Source organism: Vespa velutina, chromosome 5 (assembly GCF_912470025.1).
Source record: "Vespa velutina chromosome 5, iVesVel2.1, whole genome shotgun sequence".
Lineage (NCBI taxonomy): Eukaryota > Metazoa > Arthropoda > Insecta > Hymenoptera > Vespidae > Vespa > Vespa velutina.
The window spans coordinates 7,807-34,419 of NC_062192.1; the positions used below are offsets into that span (position 1 = coordinate 7,807).

Here is a 26,613-nt window from a genome sequence, read left to right on the forward strand (position 1 = left end):
CTGACGCAACCCTGACGCAACCCTGACGCAACCCTGACGCAACCCTGACGCAACCCTGACGCAACCCTGACGCAACCCTGACGCAACCCTGACGCAACCCTGACGCAACCCTGACGCAACCCTGACGCAACCCTGACGCAACCCTGACGCAACCCTGACGCAACCCTGACGCAACCCTGACGCAACCCTGACGCAACCCTGACGCAACCCTGACGCAACCCTGACGCAACCCTGACGCAACCCTGACGCAACCCTGACGCAACCCTGACGCAACCCTGACGCAACCCTGACGCAACCCTGACGCAACCCTGACGCAACCCTGACGCAACCCTGACGCAACCCTGACGCAACCCTGCCGCAACCCTGACGCAACCCTGACGCAACCCTGACGCAACCCTGACGCAACCCTGACGCAACCCTGACGCAACCCTGACGCAACCCTGACGCAACCCTGACGCAACCCTGACGCAACCCTGACGCAACCCTGACGCAACCCTGACGCAACCCTGACGCAACCCTGACGCAACCCTGACGCAACTGCAGTCGCAACCAGACACAACTTCTAAACACTACCAGACGCAACGTCAGTCGCTACCGTGACGCTACCCGGACGTAACCAGACCCAACTGCAGTCGCAACCAGACACAACTCTTAAACACAACCAGACGCAACGTCAGTCGCTACCCTGACGCTACTCGGACGTAACCAGACGCAACTGCAGTCGAAACCAGACACAACTTTTAAACACTACCAGACGCAACGTCAGTCGCTACCGTGACGCTACCCGGACGTAACCAGACGCAACTGCAGTCGCAACCAGACACAACTTTTAAACACAACCAGACGCAACGTCAGTCGCTACCCTGACGCTACTCGGACGTAACCAGTCGCAACTGCAGTCGCAACCAGACACAACTCTTAAACACAACCAGACGCAACGTCAGTCGCTACCCTGACGCTACTCGGACGTAACCAGACGCAACTGCAGTCGAAACCAGACACAACTTTTAAACACTACCAGACGCAACGTCAGTCGCTACCGTGACGCTACCCGGACGTAACCAGACGCAACTGCAGTCGCAACCAGACACAACTTTTAAACACAACCAGACGCAACGTCAGTCGCTACCCTGACGCTACTCGGACGTAACCAGTCGCAACTGCAGTCGCAACCAGACACAACTTTTAAACACAACCAGACGCAACGTCAGTGGCTACCCTGACGGTACTCGGACGTAACCAGACGCAACTGCAGTCGCAACCAGACACAACTTTTAAACACAACCAAATGCCACGTCAGTCTCAACCCTGACGCTTCTAGAACGTAACCAGACGCTACTCGGAGCTAACCCTGACGCAACTAGTACGCAAACATTTTTTTTATTTCTTTTTTTTTAATTAGCCTTTATGGTAGATCTCTTTTTATCTAGAATCTATTAGACGAACAGACAACGTAACTAAGAAACAACTAGTTGTGAAACAAGCAGACGTAACTCCTACGCGTGCCAAATAAAATCCAATAATATTAGTTGCTTTCATAAGTTTATTCGTTATAATGAAAACAATGTATATAATAAAAACAATGTAAACGGTAATTATAATAATTCGCATAATAATAATAACAATAGGTATATTGGTAATAATATTTACACGATAATAATTATTTTCATACTAGTAATAGAAATATGCACTACAATGTAACAACGTAGTTACGTTACTACGGCAAGTAAAAAATAAAATTTATCTTGAGAAAAAATGGCAATCGAATGTACGTACTGTAAAAGTTTGTATAAATAAAAGTGTTGACATAATTTAATATTTTAACACGTTGGATGATGGCGAGAAATTGCAAACAACGAGTGCTCCGGCGACTTTGCGGCAACGTTCACGGTAGGTAATGCGCAGGAACTGATTATATATTACTTTTATTAAATGAACAATATTCTGTGTCTCTGAACATTACATATACATATTTTTACACCAGTTATTAAAAATATTTTCAATGCTTTCGTATTACAATGATGATATTAATAATATTCTTTCTATTTTTCAGTTTCCGAACGACTTCGCAACTATGTTCGAAGCTGATGAATCAATTGTTGTTCGCTACTATAAAAAGACAATAATCTCGAAAGACCGGCGGATCTTTTTCTTTCGATAGGGAAAAATTTAACTGCATTATTCCACTCTGATTTTAACAGAATGCAGGGATCTCCGAGATGTCCAACTTTCGTTATCAGCTGCATCGGCTACATCGCATCTTCCAACATTCCTTTATTTTCTTTATAATCTTCTTCTTTTCCACGTTAAATCTTTTATTTATTTGAAGTTTTTAGCAATGTAGAAGGGGTATACGTTAATGTTTAGTTGGAATTAGATAGAAAAGATAATGGAGAAATCTCAAAATATGCAGCCATTCGTTCTGTAACACTTCCGCTACATGATTTTGAATTAGACTTCGCAAGTAATATCGGCACAGTACTCACTAAGCGGAAGTTGCTGCACATGGAAACCCACGGGTTTTTGAAATTACAAAAACAGACATATCTATAAGAGGATTGAATATAGAGGTACGAAAAAATTTCATTTCGACATTTACTCTCCGGTGTACGAAAGGAGGCTGACGTGGTATCCCGTATCGTCCTTACAATGCTCCTTCTTTGTTGGCATTATCGATCGACAAAAAGTGAATGAGAACTATTTTATATAAAACGTCTTACTAGCTATACAACGCTTTACGAATTCCTATATTGTTTAATTACTGTCTCATTATACTCCGAGTGCATTGTACATTGTTTAAATAATTATAAATTAATCGTATCTATAAGACGATAGAATTTAGCGGTAAGGAAATATTTCATTTCTACGTTTACACCTCGTAGTACGAAAGGAAGCTGACGTAGTATCTCGAATCGCCCTTCCAGTGTTCCTTCTTCTTGGAATTATCGAACAAGAAAGAGCGACAGAAAGCTATTTTATCTAACGCGTCTTAAGAGCTATATAACGCTTTACGAAATGTAATATAATTTATTTACTCTCTCATCGTACTCCGAGTGTATTGTACATTGTTTAATTAATATTACTTTTCGTAAAGCGTTGTATAGCTCTAAAGACGCGTTAGAAAAAGTTTTTTTCATTCAACGATCTTCGATCGATAGTTTCAAGTAGGAAGAACACTGGAAGGGCAATACGAAATACTAAGTCAGTCTCCTTTCGTATCCCGAAGTATAAACGTCGAAATGAAACTTTTCCGTACCGATAAATTCTATCCTCTTATAGATACAATTATTTTACAATTATTTAAACAATGTACAATGCTCTCGGTGTACGATGAAATAGTAATAAATCAATATAGGCTTGCGTTAGCGTTGGATAACTCGTAAGATGTGTTAGATAAATAGTTTTCGTTCGACCTTCGTCGATCGATCATGCCAACAAGAAAGGTTCATTGGAAGGACGATTCCAGATACCACGTCAGTCTTCTTTCTTACTCCGAGGTGTAAACGTCGAAATGAAATTTTTCCGTACAGCTACATTCACTCGTCGTACAGACACAGTCATTTTATAATTATTTAATTACTCATCGTCTCATCGTACTCCGAGAGCAATATATTTTGTTTAAATAATTATAAAACAGTCGTATCTATAAGACGGGAGAATGTAGTAGTACGTAAAAATTTCATTTCGACGTTTACACATATGAATGGAGGAATACGAAAAGAGGCTGACGTAGTATCTCGTACCGTACTCCCAGTGTTCCTTCTTCTTAGAAGTATCGAACAACAAAGAGCGACAGAAAGCCACTTTATCTAACGCGTTTTAAGAGGTAAGAAACGCTTTAGGAAATGTAATATTGTTTAATTTAATTATTAAGACAATTAAAACGTTTCAATATATTTTTCTAAGAAATTATTTAAGAATTCTTTTACGTCTAATCTCATCTTTATGTATTCTAACATAATTAGCTAAGTAAAATGAAAGTACATTAATGTCTAGCAAGATATGAAAAGAAAAGATTTTATAAATTGGATAAAGACATGCAGCCATTCGCCCGATAATACTTGCGTTATAAGAATTACAATTAGATTTAGCAAGTATTAACGACCCAGGTCTCACTACGTGGAAGTTGCTGCATGTGGAGACCCACGGGCTAACGGTGACTCTACTCTAAAATCCGCGTTCCGCGATACCGATCCGGGATACCTTTCCGCTTCAATGCACTGGCTTCTTAACTAACAGGGTATGCGTAGCTTAGCTACAGCACACCTCTTACAGATAGCTCCACCTTTTGCACCGTCCGCTTCAGACATAACGGATTATTAAGCACATCCGAATTCGTGCTTTCCGAATTTCGAACAAACAAAGCGCACTCCTTAGAAATACTAATCGCGTCGCGACACTCACGTGTGTGTTATAATTACGTAGATTCTACTGTTAAGCCGAAAGTCGCGAAGTACCCCCATCGAAATTTGCAAAAAATCAAACGAAGTCCACGGTAGGACCTTTAATCGCGCCCGAACACTCACGCGAATGTTAGGAAAACGGTGACTCTACTCTAAATTCGCGTTTTCGATACGAACAATCAAACGATATATAATCGCGACCGAGAACACCCACGCCTGTGCCCGCCGACACGCGCGCCAGTGTTCTTCCTATCCTTCCCGTTTTCTCGCGTAGAAATCGATGATGAATCCTGCCATGCGATGTATCATCCGGTCGCAGGTGAATCTATCCCTCGATGATCTATCCTGAAAAAAAAGAAGCTAAAGAGAAATTAAGAGAAAGCAAAGAAATATATAAAATAAAACATAATATATACATAGATTATAAATAGAAAATAAATAAAATAGAAAATAACAATATATAAATAGATAAGAGAGTTAGATGAAGAAACGAAAAGAGAAGAAGCTCAACACCATACTGAATCACTAGTTCGCATCATCGCATGGATCCTACCTAAAGCTGTAAATCATAATTAATAAGAATATATTAAAAACATAATTAAAAACATAATTAGAAACATAATTAAAAACATAAATGAAATATAAATAAAACATAAATAAAACATGAATAAAACATAATTAAAAACAAATAAAACATAATGATAACATAATTAAAAAAGAGAAATATGAGATAGAAAAGAGAGCCGGAAAAAGAAAAGAGAGCCCCAGAAAGACAGAAAAAAAGAAGCAGCTCAACATGATCCTGAGACCCGCACAGAAGCCCACACACATTGGCCCCTCCAATGGGTCCCACCCGAGACTATAAATCATAATTAATAAGAGTATATTAATGACATAATTAAAAAAGAAAAATATGACAGAAAAGAAGGCCGCAGAAAGATAAGAAAAGAGAAGCACCTTGACAAGATGCTGAGACAGCAACCCGCACAGAGGCCCTCACCCATGGGCCCCTCCCATGGGTCCCACCCGAGATGAGGAAAAAGGATAATTAGTGAGAGTAAATATAAGAATAAATAGAAATGACAACGGACGTAATATTGTGATAGATAAATTTCCTTATTGTTTGTCTAAAAAATTATTGTACAATATATTTCTGTTATATTTCTTCTTTTGAAGAATTATTAACATCACAATATTGCTCGATGATCCCTCGATGATCCCTGAAAAATAAGAACAGAAAGAGAGAAAATATGAGATATAAAAGAGATCTAGAGAAAGAAAAGCGATCAATAAAAGCTATAACAGCCAGCATAGAAGCCCATACCCATTGATTTTTAATCGCGAGTGTTAGAATAACGGTAAACTGTACTCCAAAAATCGCATTCGCGCGATAAAACGAATTTACTTACATATAAAAGGAAGTCTCCCATAAGATTTTTATCTGCATCGTGAACATCCACGCCTGTGCCCGCCGACGTTCTTTCTATTCTCCTCGTATTCGCGTGTAAAAATCGATGATGAATCGAGTCATGCAACGATGTTTCCGACCGCAGATGAATCCATTCCTCGATGACCTATACTGAAAAAGAAGAAGCTAAGGAGAAAATAAGATAAAGAAAGAAAATATATAAAATAGAACATAATATATATATATATATATATATAGATTATAAATAGAATATAATAGAAAATAAATATGTATAAATAAATAAGAAAGCTAGATAAAGAAACGAAGAAAGAAGCAGCTCTGCACGATGCTGAAGAAGCAGCCCGCATCATCCCATGGGCCCTACCTAAGGTATATAAATTATAATTAATAAGAATATATTAATGACATAATTAAAAATATAAATACATAATTAAAAAGAAATAACATAATTAAAATCTGAAAAGACATAATAAAAAGAAATAACATAATTAAATTCTGAAAAGACATAATAAAAAAAAATAACATGTTAATAAAATAATTAAAAACATAATTAGAAACATAAATACATAATTAAAAACATAATTAAAGAAATAAAATATGAGATAGAAAAGAAAGCTACAGAAAGATAAGAAAATACAAGCAACTCTAGACGATGCTGAAACATCAACCCGCACAGAGGCCCACACCCATGGCCCCATCACATGGGTCCCACCCGAGACTATAAATCATAATTAATAAGAGTATATTAAAGACAAAATTAAAAACATAATTAAAAAGGAAAAATATAAGATAGAAAAGAGTGCCGGAAAAAAAAGAAAAGAGTGCTCCAGAAAGAAAAGAAAGCGAAGTTTTACACGATGCTAAGACAGCAACCCGCACAGAGGCCCTCACCCATGGGCCCCTCCCATGGGTCCCACCCGAGATAAGGATAAATGATAATTAGAGAGAATAAATAAGAATAAATAGAAATGACAAAGGATATAAAATTGTGATAGATAAATTTCCTTATCGGTTGTCTAAGAAATTATTGTACAATAAATTCTGTTATATTTCTTCTTTCGAAGTATTATTAGCGATATAAAATGGATATATGTTAATGTTTAGTTGGAATTAGATTGAAAGAATATTGGAAAAGTAATACAGTATGCAGCCATTCGCTCGATAATACTTGCGTTATAAGAATTACAATTAGATTTAGCAAGTATTAACGACCCAGGTCTCACTACGTGGAAGTTGCTGCATGTGGAGACCCACGGGCTAACGGTGACTCTACTCTAAAATCCGCGTTCCGCGATACCGATCCGGGATACCTTTCCGCTTCAATGCACTGGCTTCTTAACTAACAGGGTATGCGTAGCTTAGCTACAGCACACCTCTTACAGATAGCTCCACCTTTTGCACCGTCCGCTTCAGACATAACGGATTATTAAGCACATCCGAATTCGTGCTTTCCGAATTTCGAACAAACAAAGCGCACTCCTTAGAAATACTAATCGCGTCGCGACACTCACGTGTGTGTTATAATTACGTAGATTCTACTGTTAAGCCGAAAGTCGCGAAGTACCCCAATCGAAATTTGCAAAAAATCAAACGAAGTCCACGGTAGGACCTTTAATCGCGTCCGAACACCCACGCGAATGTTAGGAAAACGGTGACTCTACTCTAAATTCGCGTTTTCGATACGAACAATCAAACGATATATAATCGCGACCGAGAACACCCACGCCTGTGCCCGCCGACACGCGCGCCAGTGTTCTTCCTATCCTTCCCGTATTCGCGCGTAGAAATCGATGATGAATCCAGCCACGCGACGAATCATGCGGCCGCAGGTAAACCTATCCCTCGATGATCTATCCTGAAAAAGAAAAAGCTAACGAGAAAATAAAAGAAAGCAAAAAAACATATAAAATAAAACACAATATATAAACAGATTATAAATAGAAAATAAATAAAATAGAAAATAAATATATATAAATAGATAAGAGAGTTAGAGGAAGAAACGAAAAGAGAAGAAGCTCAGCACCATACTGAATCACTAGTTCGCATCATCGCATGGATCCTACCTAAAGCTGTAAATCATAATTAATAAGAATATATTAAAAACATAATTAAAAACATAATTAGAAACATAATTAGAAACATAATTAGAAACATAATTAGAAACATAATTAAAAACATAATTAAAAACATAATTAAAAATATAAATAAAAAGAAACAACATAAATAAATATTAAGAAAATACAATTAAAAGGAAATGACATATTGATAACATAATTGAAAACATAATTGAAAAATAAAAATATGAGATAGAAAAGTGAGCCGGAGAACAAAAAGAGTACCGGAGAATATAAAGAGAGCCGGAGAACGAAAAAAGAGCCCCAAAAAGAGAAGAAAAGAGAAACAACTCCACACGATGCTGAGACAGCAACCCGCACAGAGGCCCTCACCCATGGGCCCCTCCCATGGGTCCCACCCGAGATAAGGATAAATGATAATTAGAGAGAATAAATAAGAATAAATAGAAATGACAAAGGACATAAAATTGTGATAGATAAATTTCCTTATCGGTTGTCTAAGAAATTATTGTACAATAAATTCTGTTATATTTCTCCTTTCGAAGTATTATTAGCGATATAAAATGGATATATGTTAATGTTTAGTTGGAATTAGATTGAAAGAATATTGGAAAAGTAATACAGTATGCAGCCATTCGCTCGATAATACTTGCGTTATAAGATTTACAATTAAACTTTGCAAGTATTAACGACCCAGGTCTCACTACGTGGAAGTTGCTGCATGTGGAGACCCACGGACTGACGGTTACTCTACTCTAAAATCCGCGTACCGCGATACCGATCCGCGATACCTTTCCGCTTCAATGCACTGGCTTCTTAACTAACAGGGTATGCGTAGCTTAGCTACAGCACACCTCTTACAGATAGCTCCACCTTTTGCACCGTCCGCTTCAGACATAACGGATTATTAAGCACATCCGAATTCGTGCTTTCCGAATTTCGAACAAACAAAGCGCACTCCTTAGAAATACTAATCGCGTCGCGACACTCACGTGTGTGTTATAATTACGTAGATTCTACTGTTAAGCCGAAATTCGCGAAGTATCCCCATCGAAATTTGCAAAAAATCAAACGAAGTCCACGGCAGGACCTTTAATCGCGCCCGAACACCCACGGAAGTGTTAGAAAAACGATGATTCTACTCTACAATTCGCGTTTTCGATTCGAACAATCAAACGTAATATAATCGCGCCCGAGAACACCCACGCCTGTGCCCGCCGACACGCGCGCCAGTGTTCTTCCTATCCTTCCCGTATTCGCGCGTAAAAATCGATGATGAATCCTGCCATGTGATACATCATCCGGCCGCTGTTGAACCTATCCCTCGATGACCTATACTGTAAAAGAAAAAGATAAAGAGGAAATAAAAGAACAAAAAAATATATAAAACAGAATAATATATATGTACATATATAAAATACAAATAGAAAATAAATATATATAAATAGATGAGACCTAGAAAAAGAAACAAGAAGAGATGCAGCATTATAAATCATAATCAAAAACATAATTAAACACATAATTAAATATATAATTAGAAAGAGACAACATAAATAAATATTAAAAATACATAATTAAAAGGAAATAACATATTAATAACATAATTGAAAATATAATTAAATATGAAAAATATGAGATAGAAACGAGAGCCGGAGATAGAAACGAGAGCCCCAGAAAGAGAAGAATAGAGAGCCCCAAAAAGATAAGACAAGAGAAACAACTCCACACGATGCTGAGACAGCAACCCGCACAGAGGCCCTCATCCATGGGCCCCTCCCATGGGTCCCACCCGAGATAAGGATAAATGATAATTAGAGAGAATAAATAAGAATAAATAGAAATGACAAAGGACATAAAATTGTGATAGATAAATTTCCTTATCGGTTGTCTAAGAAATTATTGTACAATAAATTCTGTTATATTTCTTCTTTCGAAGTATTATTAGCGATATAAAATGGATATATGTTAATGTTTAGTTGGAATTAGATTGAAAAAATATTGGAAAAGTAATACAGTATGCAGCCATTCGCTCGATAATACTTGCGTTATAAGAATTACAATTAGATTTAGCAAGTATTAACGACCCAGGTCTCACTACGTGGAAGTTGCTGCATGTGGAGACCCACGGGCTAACGGTGACTCTACTCTAAAATCCGCGTTCCGCGATACCGATCCGGGATACCTTTCCGCTTCAATGCACTGGCTTCTTAACTAACAGGGTATGCGTAGCTTAGCTACAGCACACCTCTTACAGATAGCTCCACCTTTTGCACCGTCCGCTTCAGACATAACGGATTATTAAGCACATCCGAATTCGTGCTTTCCGAATTTCGAACAAACAAAGCGCACTCCTTAGAAATACTAATCGCGTCGCGACACTCACGTGTGTGTTATAATTACGTAGATTCTACTGTTAAGCCGAAAGTCGCGAAGTACCCCCATCGAAATTTGCAAAAAATCAAACGAAGTCCACGGTAGGACCTTTAATCGCGCCCGAACACTCACGCGAATGTTAGGAAAACGGTGACTCTACTCTAAATTCGCGTTTTCGATACGAACAATCAAACGATATATAATCGCGACCGAGAACACCCACGCCTGTGCCCGCCGACACGCGCGCCAGTGTTCTTCCTATCCTTCCCGTATTCGCGCGTAGAAATCGATGATGAATCCAGCCACGCGACGAATCATGCGGCCGCAGGTAAACCTATCCCTCGATGATCTATCCTGAAAAAAAAGAAGCTAAAGAGAAATTAAGAGAAAGCAAAAAAATATATAAAATAAAACACAATATATAGACAGATTATAAATAGAAAATAAATAAAATAGAAAATAAATATATATAAATAGATAAGAGAGTTAGAGGAAAAAACGAAAAGAGAAGAAGCTCGACACCATATTGAATCACCAGTCCGCATCATCCCATGGATCCTACCTAAAGCTGTAAATCATAATTAATAAGAATATATTAAAAACATAATTAAAAACATAATAAGAAACATAATTAAAAACATAAATGAAATATAAATAAAACATAAATAAAACATGAATAAAACATAATTAAAAACAAATAAAACATAATGAAAACATAATTAAAGAAGAGAAATATGAGATAGAAAAGAGAGCCGGAAAAAGAAAAGAGAGCCCCAGAAAGACAGAAAAAAAGAAGCAGCTCAACATGATCCTGAGACCCGCACAGAAGCCCACACACATTGGCCCCTCCAATGGGTCTCACCCGAGACTATAAATCATAATTAATAAGAGTATATTAATGACATAATTAAAAAAGAAAAATATGACAGAAAAGAAGGCCGCAGAAAGATAAGAAAAGAGAAGCACCTTGACAAGATGCTAAGACAGCAACCCGCACAGAGGCCCTCACCCATGGGCCCCTCCCATGGGTCCCACCCGAGATGAGGAAAAAGGATAATTAGTGAGAGTAAATGTAAGAATAAATAGAAATGACAACGGACGTAATATTGTGATAGATTAATTTCCTTGTTGTTTGTCTAAAAAATTATTGTACAATATATTTCTGTTATATTTCCTCTTTTGAAGAATTATTAACGATATAAAATGGATATATGTTAATGTTAAGTTAGTTAGTTAGAATTAGTTTGAAATTGAAGAAGTAATACAATATGCAGCCATTCGCTCGGTAATACTTGTATTAAAAAATTTACTATTAGTCTTTGCAAGTATTATCGACCCAGGTCTCACTACGTGGAAGTTGCTGCATGTGGAGACCCACGGGCTAACGGTGATTCTAATTTACTCTAAAATCCGCGTTCCGCGATACCGATCCCTTATGCCTTCCGCTTCGGACATCTAGGGCGACTTAGCTAACAGGAGGTATATAGCCTTAGCTACAGGGACCCCACTTACAGAGAGCTTTACCGTTCGACACACTCGCCTCAGGCATAACGGATTATTATGCACATCTGTATTCGTGCTTCCGACTTTCGAACAATCAAAGCGCATTAATCGCGTTCACGACACTCACGTGTGTTATGAATACGTAGATTCTACTATTAAATCCAAATTCGCGAAGTAATCTAATAGAACTGTTGAAGAAATAAAACAAAGTCCCCGGTAGGACTTTTAATCGCGCACGCGAACATTTACGTGTGTGTTAGAATAACGGTGACTCTAAGTTGAAATCCGAAGTGACATGAGTTAACCGGTATTATGACTCTCGATGATATTTGATCGAGGGATTTTCCCCCGCTTACAAATAACATGATCGTCATAATGTCAATCAGCTACATGTACTGCACTACTAGGTGACACCGTTCGCGCACCCCGAATTTCAACACTAAACGGAAGTCCATGATAGGACTTTTAATCGCGCCCGGACACCCACGCAATTGTTCGGAAAACGGTGACTCTACTCTAAATAAACTAATCGAATATTCGAGCAAACAAAACGAAGTCCCCGGTAGGACTTTTAATCGCGCACGCGAACACTCACGTGAGTGTTAAAATAACGTTGACTCTAAGTTGAAATCCAAAGTGACATAAGTTAACCGGTATTTTGACTTTCGATGTTATTTGGTCGAGGGATTTTCCCCCGCTTACAAATAAGAGGATCGTCATTACATCGGCTAACTACATGTACAGCACTACAAGGCAAGCCGTTCGCGCACCCCGAATTTCAACACTAAACGGAAGTCCATGGTAGGACTTTTAATCGCGCCCGGACACCCACGCAAGTGCTCGGAAAACGGTGACTCTACTCTAAAAAAAAACGCGTTCGCGAGGTAATCTAATCGAATATTCGAGCAAATGAAACGAAGTCCCCGGTAGGACTTTTAAGTCGCGCCCGCGTTCATTCACGTGAGTGTTAGAAAAACGGTGACTCTACTCTAAATTCGCGTATTCGATTCGAACAATCAAACGAATTTTAATCGCGCCCGAGAACACCCACGCTTGTGCACGCCGACACGCACGCCAGTGTTCTTCCTATCCTTCCCGTATTCGCGCGTAAAAATCGATGATGAATCGAGCCAGGCGATGATGCATTCGATCAGATGTGAACTTATCCCTTGATGATCTATCCTGAAAAAAAAAGAAGATAAGGAAAAAATAAGAAAAAGAAAAGAAAAGATATATTGAATATCGCTGCATGATTACTCGATCATCCCTGAAAAAGAAAAAAAGAAGATGAAAAGAAAGAAAGAAGATTAGAGATAGAGAAAAAATATATAAAATAGAAAATAAATACCAATAAATAGATAAGAGTGCTGGAGAATGAAGGAGCTCTGCACGATGCGAAAACAGCTGTCCGCACCATCTCATGGGTCCTACCTAAAACTTATAAGTCATAATTAATAAGAATATATTGATAGCATAACTGAAAACATAATTAAAAACATAATTAAAAAAAAACAACATAAATAAATATTAAGAAAACATAATTGGATAGAAAAAAACCTAAATAAATATTAAGAAAACATAACTGAAAAGAAATAACTTATTAATAACATAACTGAAAACATAATTAAAAAAGAAAAATATGACATAGAAAAGAGAAAAAAAGAAATGCAGTTCTATACGATGCTGAGATAGCAGCCCGCAGCTTCTCACGTGTCCTAACTAAAATTTATAAATCATAATTAATAAGATTATATTATAATAACATAATTAAAAACATGAGTATACACATAATTAAACACATAATTAAACATATAAATAAACACAAATAAACACAAATAAACACATAATTAAACACATAATTAAACAGATAATTAAACATATTATTAAAAACATAATTAAAAAGAAATAACATATTAATAACGTAGCTGAAAACATAATTAAAGAAGAAAAATATGAAATAGAAGAGAGGAAAAAAGAGATGCAGTTCTATACGATACTGAGACAGCAACCCGCACAGAGGCACACCCCCATGGCCCCTCCCATGGGTCCCACCCGAGACTATAAATCATAATTCATAAGAGTATATTAATAACATAGAAAATAAAAACAAGAAAAATATAAGTTAAAAATGAGAGCCGCAGAAAGATATGAGAATGGGAGCAGCTCTAGATGATGCTGAGACAGCAACCCGCACAGAGGCCCTCACCCATGGGCCCCTCCCATGGGTCCCACCCGAGACTATAAATCATAATTAATAAGAGTGTATTAATGACATAGAAAATAAAAACAAGAAAAATATAACTTAAAAATGAGAGCCGCAGAAAAATATATGAGAATGGGAGCAGCTCTACCTGATGCTGAGACAGCAACCCGCACAGAGGCCCTCACCCATGGGCCCATCCCATGGGTCCCAACCCAGATATATAAAGTATATTTAATGAGAGTAAATTAGAATAAATAGTAATGACAGTAAAGAGAATTTTCTTTGCGTTTCAATTTTAAATCGATAGTATATCTATTAATCAATAGTATATAGTAGTACATGTATATGATCTTTATAACGTTGTTAAGAGTATCCTGTTGTTTAAATATTAATTAATTATAATTTACGTATATCGTACATTATTTAAATGTTAAGATAATCTTCTTTATTAATTATTCCTTCCCGTGTTGGCGATCCCACGACCTGGAAATAGCTGAAAAGAAATATGGAAAGAAAAAAGTATATGTACGTATGTATATTAATTATACGTATGATAAAATTATGAATTTAATTTAATTAAACATAACAAAAATAAAAGATTAATTAATAAAAAAAAAAAAAAAAAATAGAATATGCAGAACACTGATCTAAAGAAATATTATTCTCTCTGAAAGAAATATTATTATATTTATTACTCGATTATATATGATATTACATGTATATGATTTTTATAACGTTGCTAAGAAAATCCTATTTAAATATTAATTAATTATAATTTACGTGTATCGTATATTGTTTAAATGTTAAAAGAATCTTCTTTATTAATTACTCTTTCCCGTGTTCGCAATCCCACGACCTGGAACTAGCTGAAAAGAAATAAGGAAAAAGAAAAGAATATGCATATATATAAATTAATTATACGTACGATAAAATTCTGGATTTAATTTAATTAAACTTAACAAAAATAAAAGATTAATTAACAAAAAAAATGAAATATGCTGAATACAGATCTAAATTTAATTAAATCTATTATTTTCTCTTAAAGAAATATTGTATTACTTGTACATTTCATAGAGATATCATTTTAATGTAGAACTCGATTTTAGTAAAATAAAATTATGAATTGAATTGAACTTTAGAAAAGAAAAAATGTGCAAAATTTATCAATCGACTTTAACGTAAAATTTAATTTTATTGAACTAGAATCATAAATTCAATTATGTTTTAAAAAACAGTTTAATATTAAAAAGGCATAAAATATGAAATAATCCTATTCGCGTACGCGTGGCAATGTGGGAATATTTTTTACGGAAAGTTACTTCGTCTCAGATTTTTAAATTTACACCCCTACACCCATCACCATAAGAGCATTTTGAGTGACAACATGGTAAAATTAAAATACTAACACGATAAAGCTAAGAGCCATTCTCGGAAGTTCTTAGTGAACCTTCGAAAATAACTCAATAGCCTAATAGTTGTCCTCTTGAGCCACATGTTGTCTTCGGCATATAGCCTCTTCTTTGCTTCGTGCCTCAACCTAATCGATTATCACTCTAAAACTGTAACGACAAAATTTCATTCCAAATTCTAAGATATGAAAGAAAACCCTAATACAACCCTAACGCATCTGAAAACTTATTATCCTTTCGAAAGATACTTTTCCGCAGCGTGGGAGAAATTAGATATTAATTATAAAAAAATTAGAAATTAGATAATAGTATATTAATTGCTGAAAATCCTGTGCTAAAAATTAATTAATTTATCATCTAGGCTTACGGACTACGTCTCTTTGTTTTTTAGGAATCATTCTACTCGATTTTTCTCTTTCAAAACCAATGACTCTATCGAGACTTTTCTTGTATCAATTTAAATTGATTAAATATTTAATTAATAATTATTTAAAAATATAAAGTAAACCCTTGGACGTTCCTTCTTACAAACGAATATTTTAATTATTGTAATAAAATCATCCACAGTTTCGTTTGTAATCCAGAGACTATCCATCGCGAGTGTCTTCTTGCTCGTTCTTTATTAGAACTTATGAATATCGATTCTTTACTTATTTCCGCGCGAGTAAAATATTTAAAAATGTATTAAAATATTCAAAATCTCAAGTAATTATAAATGCATTTGAACAAGAAGACCCTATCCTGATCTAATAAATAAGTGAAAAAATAAGAAACCGTTCACGAGTAAATCTCCGAAGAAATTTACTCGTGGTCACTCAATGCTCTTCTACTAATTAATTACAACCAATCACCCATGCCGATTCGGACCTTTCGTCCTCGACATGATTGAGTGATTGGAGGGAAATAAAAATTCACTCACTACTTAAGAAGTTCTGCGATGGCTCCAAAACACTCGTTCAGATCGAAATTGAAAGTTGACGATTCGTATGTGGTTGAAAATTAGGTAGGTCGACAACGAGGTTGATCAAAAATCTCTTCAATGATGCACTGACTCTATTGCGCGATAGTTATTTTTTAACGAACGGTCACTGAATTTACTTCGCGAAACTCTACTGTCTTTTATAAATAAAGCCTATGCAACTGTTAAAAAATTAATAAAGTTTGCGAACAAACACTGACTCTAACGGCTGCATTGCACGCAGACGTTGCAAAAACTTTATCTTTTTAAATCGCGAAACGCGAACGAACGAACACTGCTTCTATTTCGCGATATTCATATTTAAGTAACACAAATATTCGATTAAATCACCGGTTCCCGAGCGACTGCAATGACGTTCTGAAACAAAACAAAAGCAAAATTATTAATATCAACGTTAAAATAAGAAACTGTATAAATTAATGAAAAAACGTAGAACATAAAAATATATTTACCATAATATTCCTTGATACATGCAGCGAAGACATCCTGAGACACTTTAGATGTTAAGATTATCGATAATGTTAATTTATAAGCTTTCGCGTTTAGAAAAGTGAATCGCGATGTGCACAGGTCAGAGGGCAAGAGAAAACTAACTCATGAACTGTCAAAGTCGTGAAAAAGTGCGTTTATGTTTATATTAGACGAGACAACTACTCCGAAATTGAAATTCTAAAGTACCTGTAGTTTATATAAGAATTATTTTAGGTCCCGCGCGCGATTCAGACTTTCCAATGTTTAAATAAATGAACTATTGTTTAAATAATACTTTATTCGATACCGCGTGTTATAAAAATCATTTAAATAATGATAAAATTACCGAAAATATTAATTTATAAGCTTTATCGTTTAGAAAAGTGAATCGCGATGTGCACAGGACGAAGAGCAAGAGAAAACTAAGCCTCGAACTGTCAAAGTCGTGAAAAAGTGCGTTTATATTTATATTACACGAGGCAACTACTTCGAAATTAAAATTTTGAAGTACTAGAAGTTTATATCAAAGTTATTTTATGTCCCGCGCGAGATACACAATTTTTAATGTTTAAATAAATGTACTATTGTTTAAATAGTACTCTATTCTTTCTCGCGTGCTATAAAAATCGTTTAAGTTATGGATACTATTAATTTAATGGCTTTAGCGTTTAGAAAATTGAATCAGGATGTGCACATGTCGAAGTGCAAGAGAAAACTAAGTCTCGAACAGTCAAAGTCGTGAAAAAGTACGTTTATGTTTATATTACAGGATGTAACTACTCTGAAATTAAAATTCAAAAGTACCAGAGGTATATTTAAAAATTATTCCAAGTCCCGCGCGCGATTCAGAATTTTTAATGTTTCAATAAATGTACTATTGTTTAAATATTACTCTATTCTATCCCGCGAGCAATAAAAATCATTTTAATAATTATAAAATTACCGAAAATAATAATTTATAAGCTTTAGCGTTTTGAAAAAGTGAAACGCGATGTGCACAGGTCGGAGGACAAGTGAAAACTAAGCCTCGAACTGTCAAAGTCGTGAAAAAGTGCATTTCTGTTTATATTACACGAGGCAACTAATGAAAATTAAAATTTTAAAGTACCAGAAGTTTATATCAAAATTATTTTGAGTCATGCGCGCTTTTCAGACTTTTTAATGTTTAAATAAATGTACTATTGTATAAACATTACTCTACTCTAACCCGCGTGCAATATAAATCGTTTAAATAATTATAAAATTATCGGCAATGTTAATTTATAAACTTTTAAGCTTGGAAAAGTGAATCGCGATGTGCACAGGTCAGAGGACAATTGAAAACTAAGTCTCGAACTGTCAAAGTCGTGAAAAAGTGGGTTTATGTTTATATTACACGAATCAACTACTCCGAAATAAAAATTTTATAATACTAGAAGTTATATCAAAATTATTTTGAGTCACGCGCGCGTTTCAGACTTTGCAATGTTTAAATAAATGTACTATTGTTTAAATATTACTCTACTCTATCCCGCGTGCAATAAAAATCGTTTGAATAATTATAAAATTACCGAAAATATTAATTTATATGCTTTAGCGTTTTGGAAAAGTGAATCGCGATGTGCAGAGGTCGGAGGACAAGAGAAAACTAACTCATAAACTGTTACAGTCGTGAAAAAGTGCATTTCTGTTTATCTTACACGAGTCAACTACTCCGAAATTAAAATTCTAAAGTACCAGAAGTTTATATCAAAATTATTTTGAGTCCCGCGCGCGTTTCAGACTTTCCAACGTTTAAATAAATGAACTATTGTTTAAATATTACTTTATTCGATACCGCGTGCTATAAAAATCGTTCAAATAATTATAAAATTACCGAAAATATTAATTTATATGCTTTAGCGTTTTGGAAAAGTGAATCGCGATGTGCAGAGGTCGGAGGACAAGAGAAAACTAACTCATAAACTGTTACAGTCGTGAAAAAGTGCATTTCTGTTTATCTTACACGAGTCAACTACTCCGAAATTAAAATTCTAAAGTACCAGAAGTTTATATCAAAATTATTTTGAGTCCCGCGCGCGTTTCAGACTTTGCAATGTTTAAATAAATGTACTATTGTTTAAATATTACTCTACTCTATCCCGCGTGCAATAAAAATCGTTTGAATAATTATAAAATTATCGATAATGTTAATTAATATGCTTTCGCGTTTAGAAAAGTGAATAACGATGTGCAGAGGTCGGAGGACAAGAGAAAACTAACCCATAAACTGTTAAAGTCGTAAAAAAGTGCATTTCTCTTTATATTACACGAGGCAACTACTCCGAAATTAAAATTCTAAAGTACCAGAAGTTTATATCAAAATTATTTTGAGTCACGCGCGCGTTTCAGACTTTGCAATGTTTAAATAAATGTACTATTGTTTAAATATTACTCTACTCTATCCCGCGTGCAATAAAAATCGTTTGAATAATTATAAAATTACCGAAAATATTAATTTATATGCTTTAGCGTTTTGGAAAAGTGAATCGCGATGTGCAGAGGCCGGAGGACAAGAGAAAACTAACTCATAAACTGTTACAGTCGTGAAAAAGTGCATTTCTGTTTATATTACGCGAGGCAACTACTCCGAATTTAAAATCCTAAAGTACCAGAAGTTTATATCAAAATTATTTTGAGTCCCGCGCGCGTTTCAGACTTTGCAATGTTTAAATAAATGTACTATTGTTTAAATATTACTCTACTTTATCCCGCGTGCAATAAAAATCGTTTGAATAATTATAAAATTACCGAAAATATTAATTTATATGCTTTAGCGTTTTGGAAAAGTGAATCGCGATGTCCAGAGGCCGGAGGACAAGAGAAAACTAACTCATGAACTGTCAAAGTCGTGAAAAAGTGCATTTCTGTTTATGTTACACGAGGCAAGTACTCCGAAATTAAAATTTTAATGTAATAGAAGTTTATATCAGAATTATTTTAAGTCCCGCACGCGATTCATACTTTCCAACGTTTAAATAAATGAACTATTGTTTAAATATTACTTTATTCGATACCGCGTGCTATAAAAATCGTTCAAATAATTATAAAATTACCGAAAATATTAATTTATAAGCTCTATCGTTTAGAAAAATGAATTACGATGTGCACAGGTCGGAGGACAAGAGAAAACTAACTCATGAACTGTCAAAGTCGTGAAAAAGTGCGTTTATGTTTATATTACACGAGGCAACTACTCCGAAATTAAAATTCTAAAGTACCAGAAGTTTATATAAGAATTATTTTAGGTGCCGCGCGCGATTCAGACTTTTTAATGTTTAAATAAATGAACTATCGTTTAAATATTACTCTATTCGATACCGCGTGCTATATAAATCGTTTAAATAATTATAAAATAAACGAAAATATTAATTTATAAGCTCTATCGTTTAGAAAAATGAATTACGATGTGCACAGGTCGGAGGACAAGAGAAAACTAACTCATGAACTGTCAAAGTCGTGAAAAAGTGCGTTTATGTTTATATTACACGAGGCAACTACTCCGAAATTAAAATTCTAAAGTACCAGAAGTTTATATAAGAATTATTTTAGGTCCCGCGCGCGATTCAGACTTTTTAATGTTTAAATAAATGAACTATTGTTTAAATATTATTTTATTCGATACCGCGTGCTATATAAATCGTTTAAATAATTATAAAATTACCGAAAATATTAATTTATAAGTTTACGTGTGTATTAATGGAGAGATTCGATGTGCACTGGTCGTTGTGCAAAGAGACACTAAGTCGATAATTTTTATAATTAATCGGAGGACCATTTATGTTTATTCTGCACGAGGCCACAACAACCTCGAGATTAAATTTTCAGGTATATTGTATATATGAAAATGAATTTAAGTTTCTCGTGCGTTTCCTTTTTTATAACGTTTAAACGAATCTTCTATTGTTTAAATAATATTTTATTGTCTGTGAACAATTATGTTGTTTAAATAATAAAAAGAATTACCAAAATTATTAATTTATATGTTTTCGCATTTATAAGAATAGAATACCTATGTGCACAAGTAGGAGTGCATAGGAAAACTAACTGGAGAATCAGGAAAGTTAAGGAAAAACTCGTTTATTTTTATATTACGCTAGGCCATCAACGTCGAGATTAAAATTTTTAATTATTGGCATACGTTTTAAAATTATTTGCAATTTCTCGCCCTTTTTTTTATCGTTGTAATGTATAAACGAATTGTTTAAATGTTATTGTATTGTACTCCGCTTACGATATATATTGTTTAAATAATTGAAAAGTTTTAGAAAGTATTAATTGATAAGTCTTTCCGTTTAGATAGAGAGATTGTGATGAGCACACGTCGGAGTGCGACAGAAAACTAACCGTGTAATGCCGTCAAAGTTAAGAAAAAGCACGTTTATATTTATATTACACAAGCCTAACTATCCATAGATCAAAATTTTCAAGTATTGTAATTTTAAATTAAAATTATTTTTAATTTTTCGCGCAATTCCATCTTGTTCCGATGTTTAATCGAATGTACTATTGTTTAAATATTAATTCCATTCTATTCCGCGTACATAGCAGACTGTTCAAATAATTGAACAATTATTGAAAATATTAGAAATTTTTGCTTTTATAATGAGACTAAAATTATTATTTATTAAAGTAGAGAAATTTTATATTAAAATTATTATAAGTTTCTCGCTCGTTCCCGTCTTTTTAATATTTAAACTAATTTTAACTATTGTTAAATATTACTACATTCTATTCTATATGTTCCATTATGGACGGGTCTTAAGAGCTAGACGATTTTTAACTATAATGTACTATCGCTTAAATTTTGCATTATCGCATTTCGCGTAAATAGTACATTGTACATTATTTAAATAATGATCATATCTGTAAGATGATTAAATGTAGCAGTACGGAGAGAGTGCATTTCAACGTTTATTCCTCGGAGTACGAAAGGACGTGATAACTCGCATTGTCCTTCCAATGGTCCTTCTTGTTGATGTCATCGATCGACGAAAGTTGAAAGTAAATTATTTTGTCTAACGCGTATTAAGAACTATGCGAAGCTTTAAGAAATGTAATATTGTTTAATTATTATCTCACCGAGTGCATTGTATACATTGTTTAAACAATAATATGTTGCGGTACGGAAAGAGTGCATTTTGACGTTTACTCATCGGCGTACGAATAGATACCGACGTGATAACTCTCATTGTCCTTTCAAAGGTCCTTCTTGTTGACATTAAACGATCGACGCACGCTGATAGAAAACTATTCCAAATTGAACGCGTCATAAGAAGAGCATATAATATTATATTGAAAATTTATCACTATTTAAATATTCATTTACATTTCTTTTTACAATATTTATGTTTCGAGCTACGTAATGTCTAAATTCTTGTTAATTATAGTTTCAAATTGTTCAAAAAATTCTAAAATTATCGAAATAATGATTTATTTAAGTTTAACTGTAACTGGGGGAAAGAGAAAATTTCAATGATTATCCTTCGGGAGGCAAAAGAAAACTGTTTCGATATTCGTCAAAGTTCGTTAGTTTTTATCGATATCACGTGTAGCCAACAACTCCGAGATCATTAATTGAAATGAATTTAATATTATTTTAAAATTATTTTATATTTTATGCGTGTTACGAGCAATGTAATATTAATGCGAGTGCACTATCATTTAAATACTAATCCATTGTATCCCTTATATTCATTATATCGTATTATTTAAATAATTATAAAATTATAGAAAGTATGAATTATATAAGATTCTTCTTATTAATTAGGTATTTTTTGAGTTATATCTCCATAGCTGTCCAATTTGTAATTGATTAAATTTCTTAGTTTGAGCTAACATAGTATAGTAGTTTAGATAATTTTTAAATTCTTCATATCATAGCTTTTGATGCTTCTATATTTTCGTATGATAGATTGAAAAATTACATACTTCATGAGGTGGGATTTGCAAAGGCGCTTGAGCGCATTTAATCTTCCCGCTATTGATGATCCCGCCATTTGGAATTATTTCGTTGTATCAGTCGCAACAGACCTTTCTCCTCTCGTTAATTAATACATTCTTTTTTAACGTACATCTTTATATCAATCGATGTTCACGCATGTATGTTTACAAGTCGTTGCACCGTTTTATTTAAAAGATATCCACGTTAATAATATCGGCGTTTTGGCTTCTCCTTTGAAAGTACGACGTATATACTTATTTCTCGAATTTTCCACCTTTATCTTCGCTGAAATGTCGATACTTTTCTCATCTTTTAACTACTATGCCCATATTAATAATTCTTCGTTAATTACTTGTGTTCTATTTTATTTCGTCGTATATACTTGACGATTGTAAAACTATCGAAAGTTTTTTAACTATTTATAAGTTTTTTATAAGTTTACGAAAGAGAGAGTTTCAATGTGCCCTCGTCGGAGTACAAAGGGAAACTTTTGTCGATAATGGCCATAGTTATCGAAAGGGCAATTATAAAACCAAAAAGCTATCGCGATTCGTGGGTCGTTTATGCATGGGTCGATTATACATACACACATGTGTATGTATATATATATATATATATAATTCGAAGAATTTATGATATTATGATTATAAAAAAGCAAATGTAAAGGATCAAAGGACGATCGAGAACGTTGACACGATTCCTTCCTGTTCCATCTTACTGAAACGTTACGCAATAGTCTTCGTTCGCACATACACTTTTCCGGATGTGTTCAGACATGTTCTCGCTTCGTTAATTACGGTCCGTCTAACTTCCCCTTTATATTATATTATAAACCAATAGGATAAAGATAAATTTTTATTGAGCGCGCCATTGGAAATAGAAGAGGAGTCGATTGCGAAATTAATGTGGATTAGACATACGTAAGACCAAGTATACGACGCAAGGACATTAACGCGTGATCCGATGTTTCATTTCGTTTCCCAATTCCCGCAACAAGTTTCTGCTTCTTCTAGATAAAAATAGGAAAGAAAAAAAGGAAGAAAAGAAAAATACCGCGCGTCCACTAATCGTGTATAGGTACGTTTGTTTCTTACATTTTCAAATACGTTTTATCCCTGTACAGAGCAATAATCGAATGATACGAAGGATATTTTATTGGATAGAAGCTATGATCTTATCATGATGCAGATACACATAACGTTTTATTTATCAACTATTGTTAATTTATTCTTAATAGTTGTTCATTATTTCAGGATATCATTGATTTATTGCGTATATTATTCCTATCTAATTGATCCAAGATAAAATACTTTTCAACGCGCGCTATATAAAGATAGATGTTAACGTTATGATCGACGATGTATCGCAAACGTTAAAATATATCTCCATTGTTAAATATTTCATTTGTAAAATGAATATTTCGATGCAATCACTGGGTGCATTTACGATTCGTTGGATATTGCGCGAGCAATCTCTTAACGACTCGTTGATAAAGTTTTGCATTTTTTTTTTCATGAGGACGCAAAAATTCCTGTCTCGCTGCACTAATAATCTGTGGTTTGCGCTTAATTCCAGGTGTATGTACTAAAAAGGCACCGTCGAGTACGACTAGACGATAATTTAAGAGACACATCTCGAACATCTGAAAGGGAAAGAAAAAAAAGAAAAGAAAAAAAGAAAATAGTAACGTTTATTATACGTCAGGATTAATCGACATCATTGGAATATATTTAATAAATACCTGAGCCATTTTGTCCTGTTTACCTTCCCAAGACATATTTTCCGTATAAAGTGGATCTTCTCGCATGCCTATGAAAACGGGCTCCCATCTATGATGCGGATATTCTCTACGTGTTATGATGAGAGGCCTGACCTTCCCTGGATCTGTCCTTACCATCCATCTGGTTAAGCCCGGAAATCTTTGGCAATGCGGGCACAGGAATCTAATGTAGATGACATTATAATAACGCGACACGCGCATGATATACGGCAGGATATACGGGAAAATTAAAATAACTAGATATTTATTGCGAGTGTATCGTATTTACAATACGATATGATATCACCGATAATATTATATTCGCTTTCGTACCTATGAAAGTAAACAGCCAAGCCAGCTTTAGCCGCAGAGAGGAGTTCCCTTTTATTCGATGGGGGCTGCTCATTCGCATCGATTTCGAAAACTGGTAGAACAAAGACGACACCAAGTTTTGGCGGTCTACCATGGACCATAGATAAAAAGCCAGAGGCTAATCTCTCGCTAGGTAGCAGTTCAATGTCGGACACGAGAACGCGAGCGGTATTAGCCGACGTTCTAGCCACGTTTCTGGCAACATTAATAGGATACGTCATGCCGCTCTTCCATCTTTCGGTCTCCGTTTCTCGCCATTGTAAATCCGACGCTGTACAATCGGCTTGCTCTTGATACGGTCGATCGAGCGAGGGTACTCTTCCCGCAGGAAATATTAAATGGACGGATACCTATTGAAAAATGTAATTGACATGATGTCATTAAATATTCGCTTTATAGGCTGATTAATGGCCGCAGCCGGGCCTAAAATTGCATGCTAATTGACACCACCTGCGTGCATTCGTTCGGGTTGCGTCTGATTGAATTGTTAAAGCACGATTCGATTGGTATAGAGATACACCTGGATCGTGTAGCATGTACCGCGATAGTTGGTACAGTTTCTAACGAAGGAAAGTGCCACACGTCACGATATTATTTTCTCGATAGCTGCGTCTACTTTGGGAGTATAATCTATGGGAGTCGTGCTTGTGATAACTAGAAATGGGACATGGTCGGAGGCGTAAAAATGGAGTAATGGGAAACTAGGCGACGAGGCGGATAGGCAGGACCAAAGGAAACCTTGGACATGGCTGTTTCACATCGACAAGCACGATCGAGCAGAGCGACGGCCAGGCCGGCGTCGAGGCCGGGCGCGAAAACGGCCAGGCTCAATGGTCCCTCCCACCTGCGGGCGAGTTCGACGATGCCGTAAACTTGGTCGGCCGTCGCGTGAGTGCATAGAGTTATCGGCGGTGCATCCTCTCTGTCGACGTCTCTGCCACGTAAAACATAGGGCAGTACTCTATAAGGACTCTTCTCGCCGATCTCCGGTGTCCAGCTTATCTTGGAGGAAGGATATGAGAGGGAATGCGGTAAGCCATAATACCAGATGCAAGAATTTCCATTTCCAGATGACCGTTCGGCCATGTATGCGCCAGCGATATACGCGGACGTTCCGCCTTGAACATTTTCTCGATAATTCAATGATTGCGCCCGATTTTTCCTAACGGACAATGAATAGGATTGCTCTTTCGAGTTCTCGATTGAGAGTAAATGAAGACGATAGCCGCGATCGAGCAATAATCGACAAACGAAAAGTAAAAAGAACGCTAGAGTCAGCCACACGATAATTGATCTTCGTGGAGGACCGCGCATGACTCTCTATAATACTCCGCGCGTCTTCTTTTGACTCACGGTCAGAAAAATCGCGATGGAAAGCGCAACATCTCATATTACGAGAAGGATGTGTCCATAGAGCCTCCGTTGCGTTCACTGCTCTACGTTAATCGTAAGGGTCAGAGCCACTCTATTGCGGATCGATCGATTCCGACGGGCGCAGCCGTATTATTCGTTTTGCGCCGCCGCTGTGGCTGTCGCCGCCGCCGCCGCCGCCGCTGCTGTTACTACTGCTGTTACTACTGCTTTATTTTGGAAAAAGTTCATCGTACGATTGTTACATCTTTCATAAAGATCTTTCGCGCCTCAATGCGAATGAGAATCGCATAGCCTAGTACGA

General features: G+C 35.6%; 1 protein-coding gene across 2 annotated transcripts; it reads right to left on the reverse strand.

Annotated features, from left to right (window-relative positions):
- Positions 1–20,799: 20,799 nt before the first annotated feature.
- Positions 20,800–26,550, reverse strand: LOC124949495 (beta-1,4-glucuronyltransferase 1-like). Of its 2 annotated transcripts, none has more exons than XM_047494626.1 (4): positions 25,677–26,550; positions 24,900–25,288; positions 24,549–24,726; positions 20,800–24,449 (listed from the first exon to the last, which is right to left on the reverse strand). In XM_047494626.1, the coding sequence occupies exons 1-4, from the start codon at positions 26,250–26,252 to the stop codon at positions 24,237–24,239; spliced, it is 1,356 nt and encodes a 451-aa protein (XP_047350582.1). In that variant the 5' UTR covers positions 26,253–26,550; the 3' UTR covers positions 20,800–24,236. The 2 variants fall into 2 exon arrangements, with proteins under 2 accessions (XP_047350582.1, XP_047350581.1); XM_047494625.1 differs by having other exon boundaries at positions 20,803–24,449; positions 24,549–24,750; positions 25,677–26,540.
- Between the last annotated feature and the right edge of the window lie 63 nt (positions 26,551–26,613).

Coding starts and splice junctions, on each gene's coding strand:
- LOC124949495 (XM_047494625.1), bottom strand. CDS start 26,252: ATGCGCGGTCCTCCACGAAGATCAATTATCGTGTGGCTGACTCTAGCG. Junction 25,289..25,676: donor GTGAAACAGCCATGTCCAAG/GTTTCCTTTGGT, acceptor ATTTTTCAATAG/GTATCCGTCCATTTAATATT. Junction 24,450..24,548: donor AACAGGACAAAATGGCTCAG/GTATTTATTAAA, acceptor TTTCCCTTTCAG/ATGTTCGAGATGTGTCTCTT.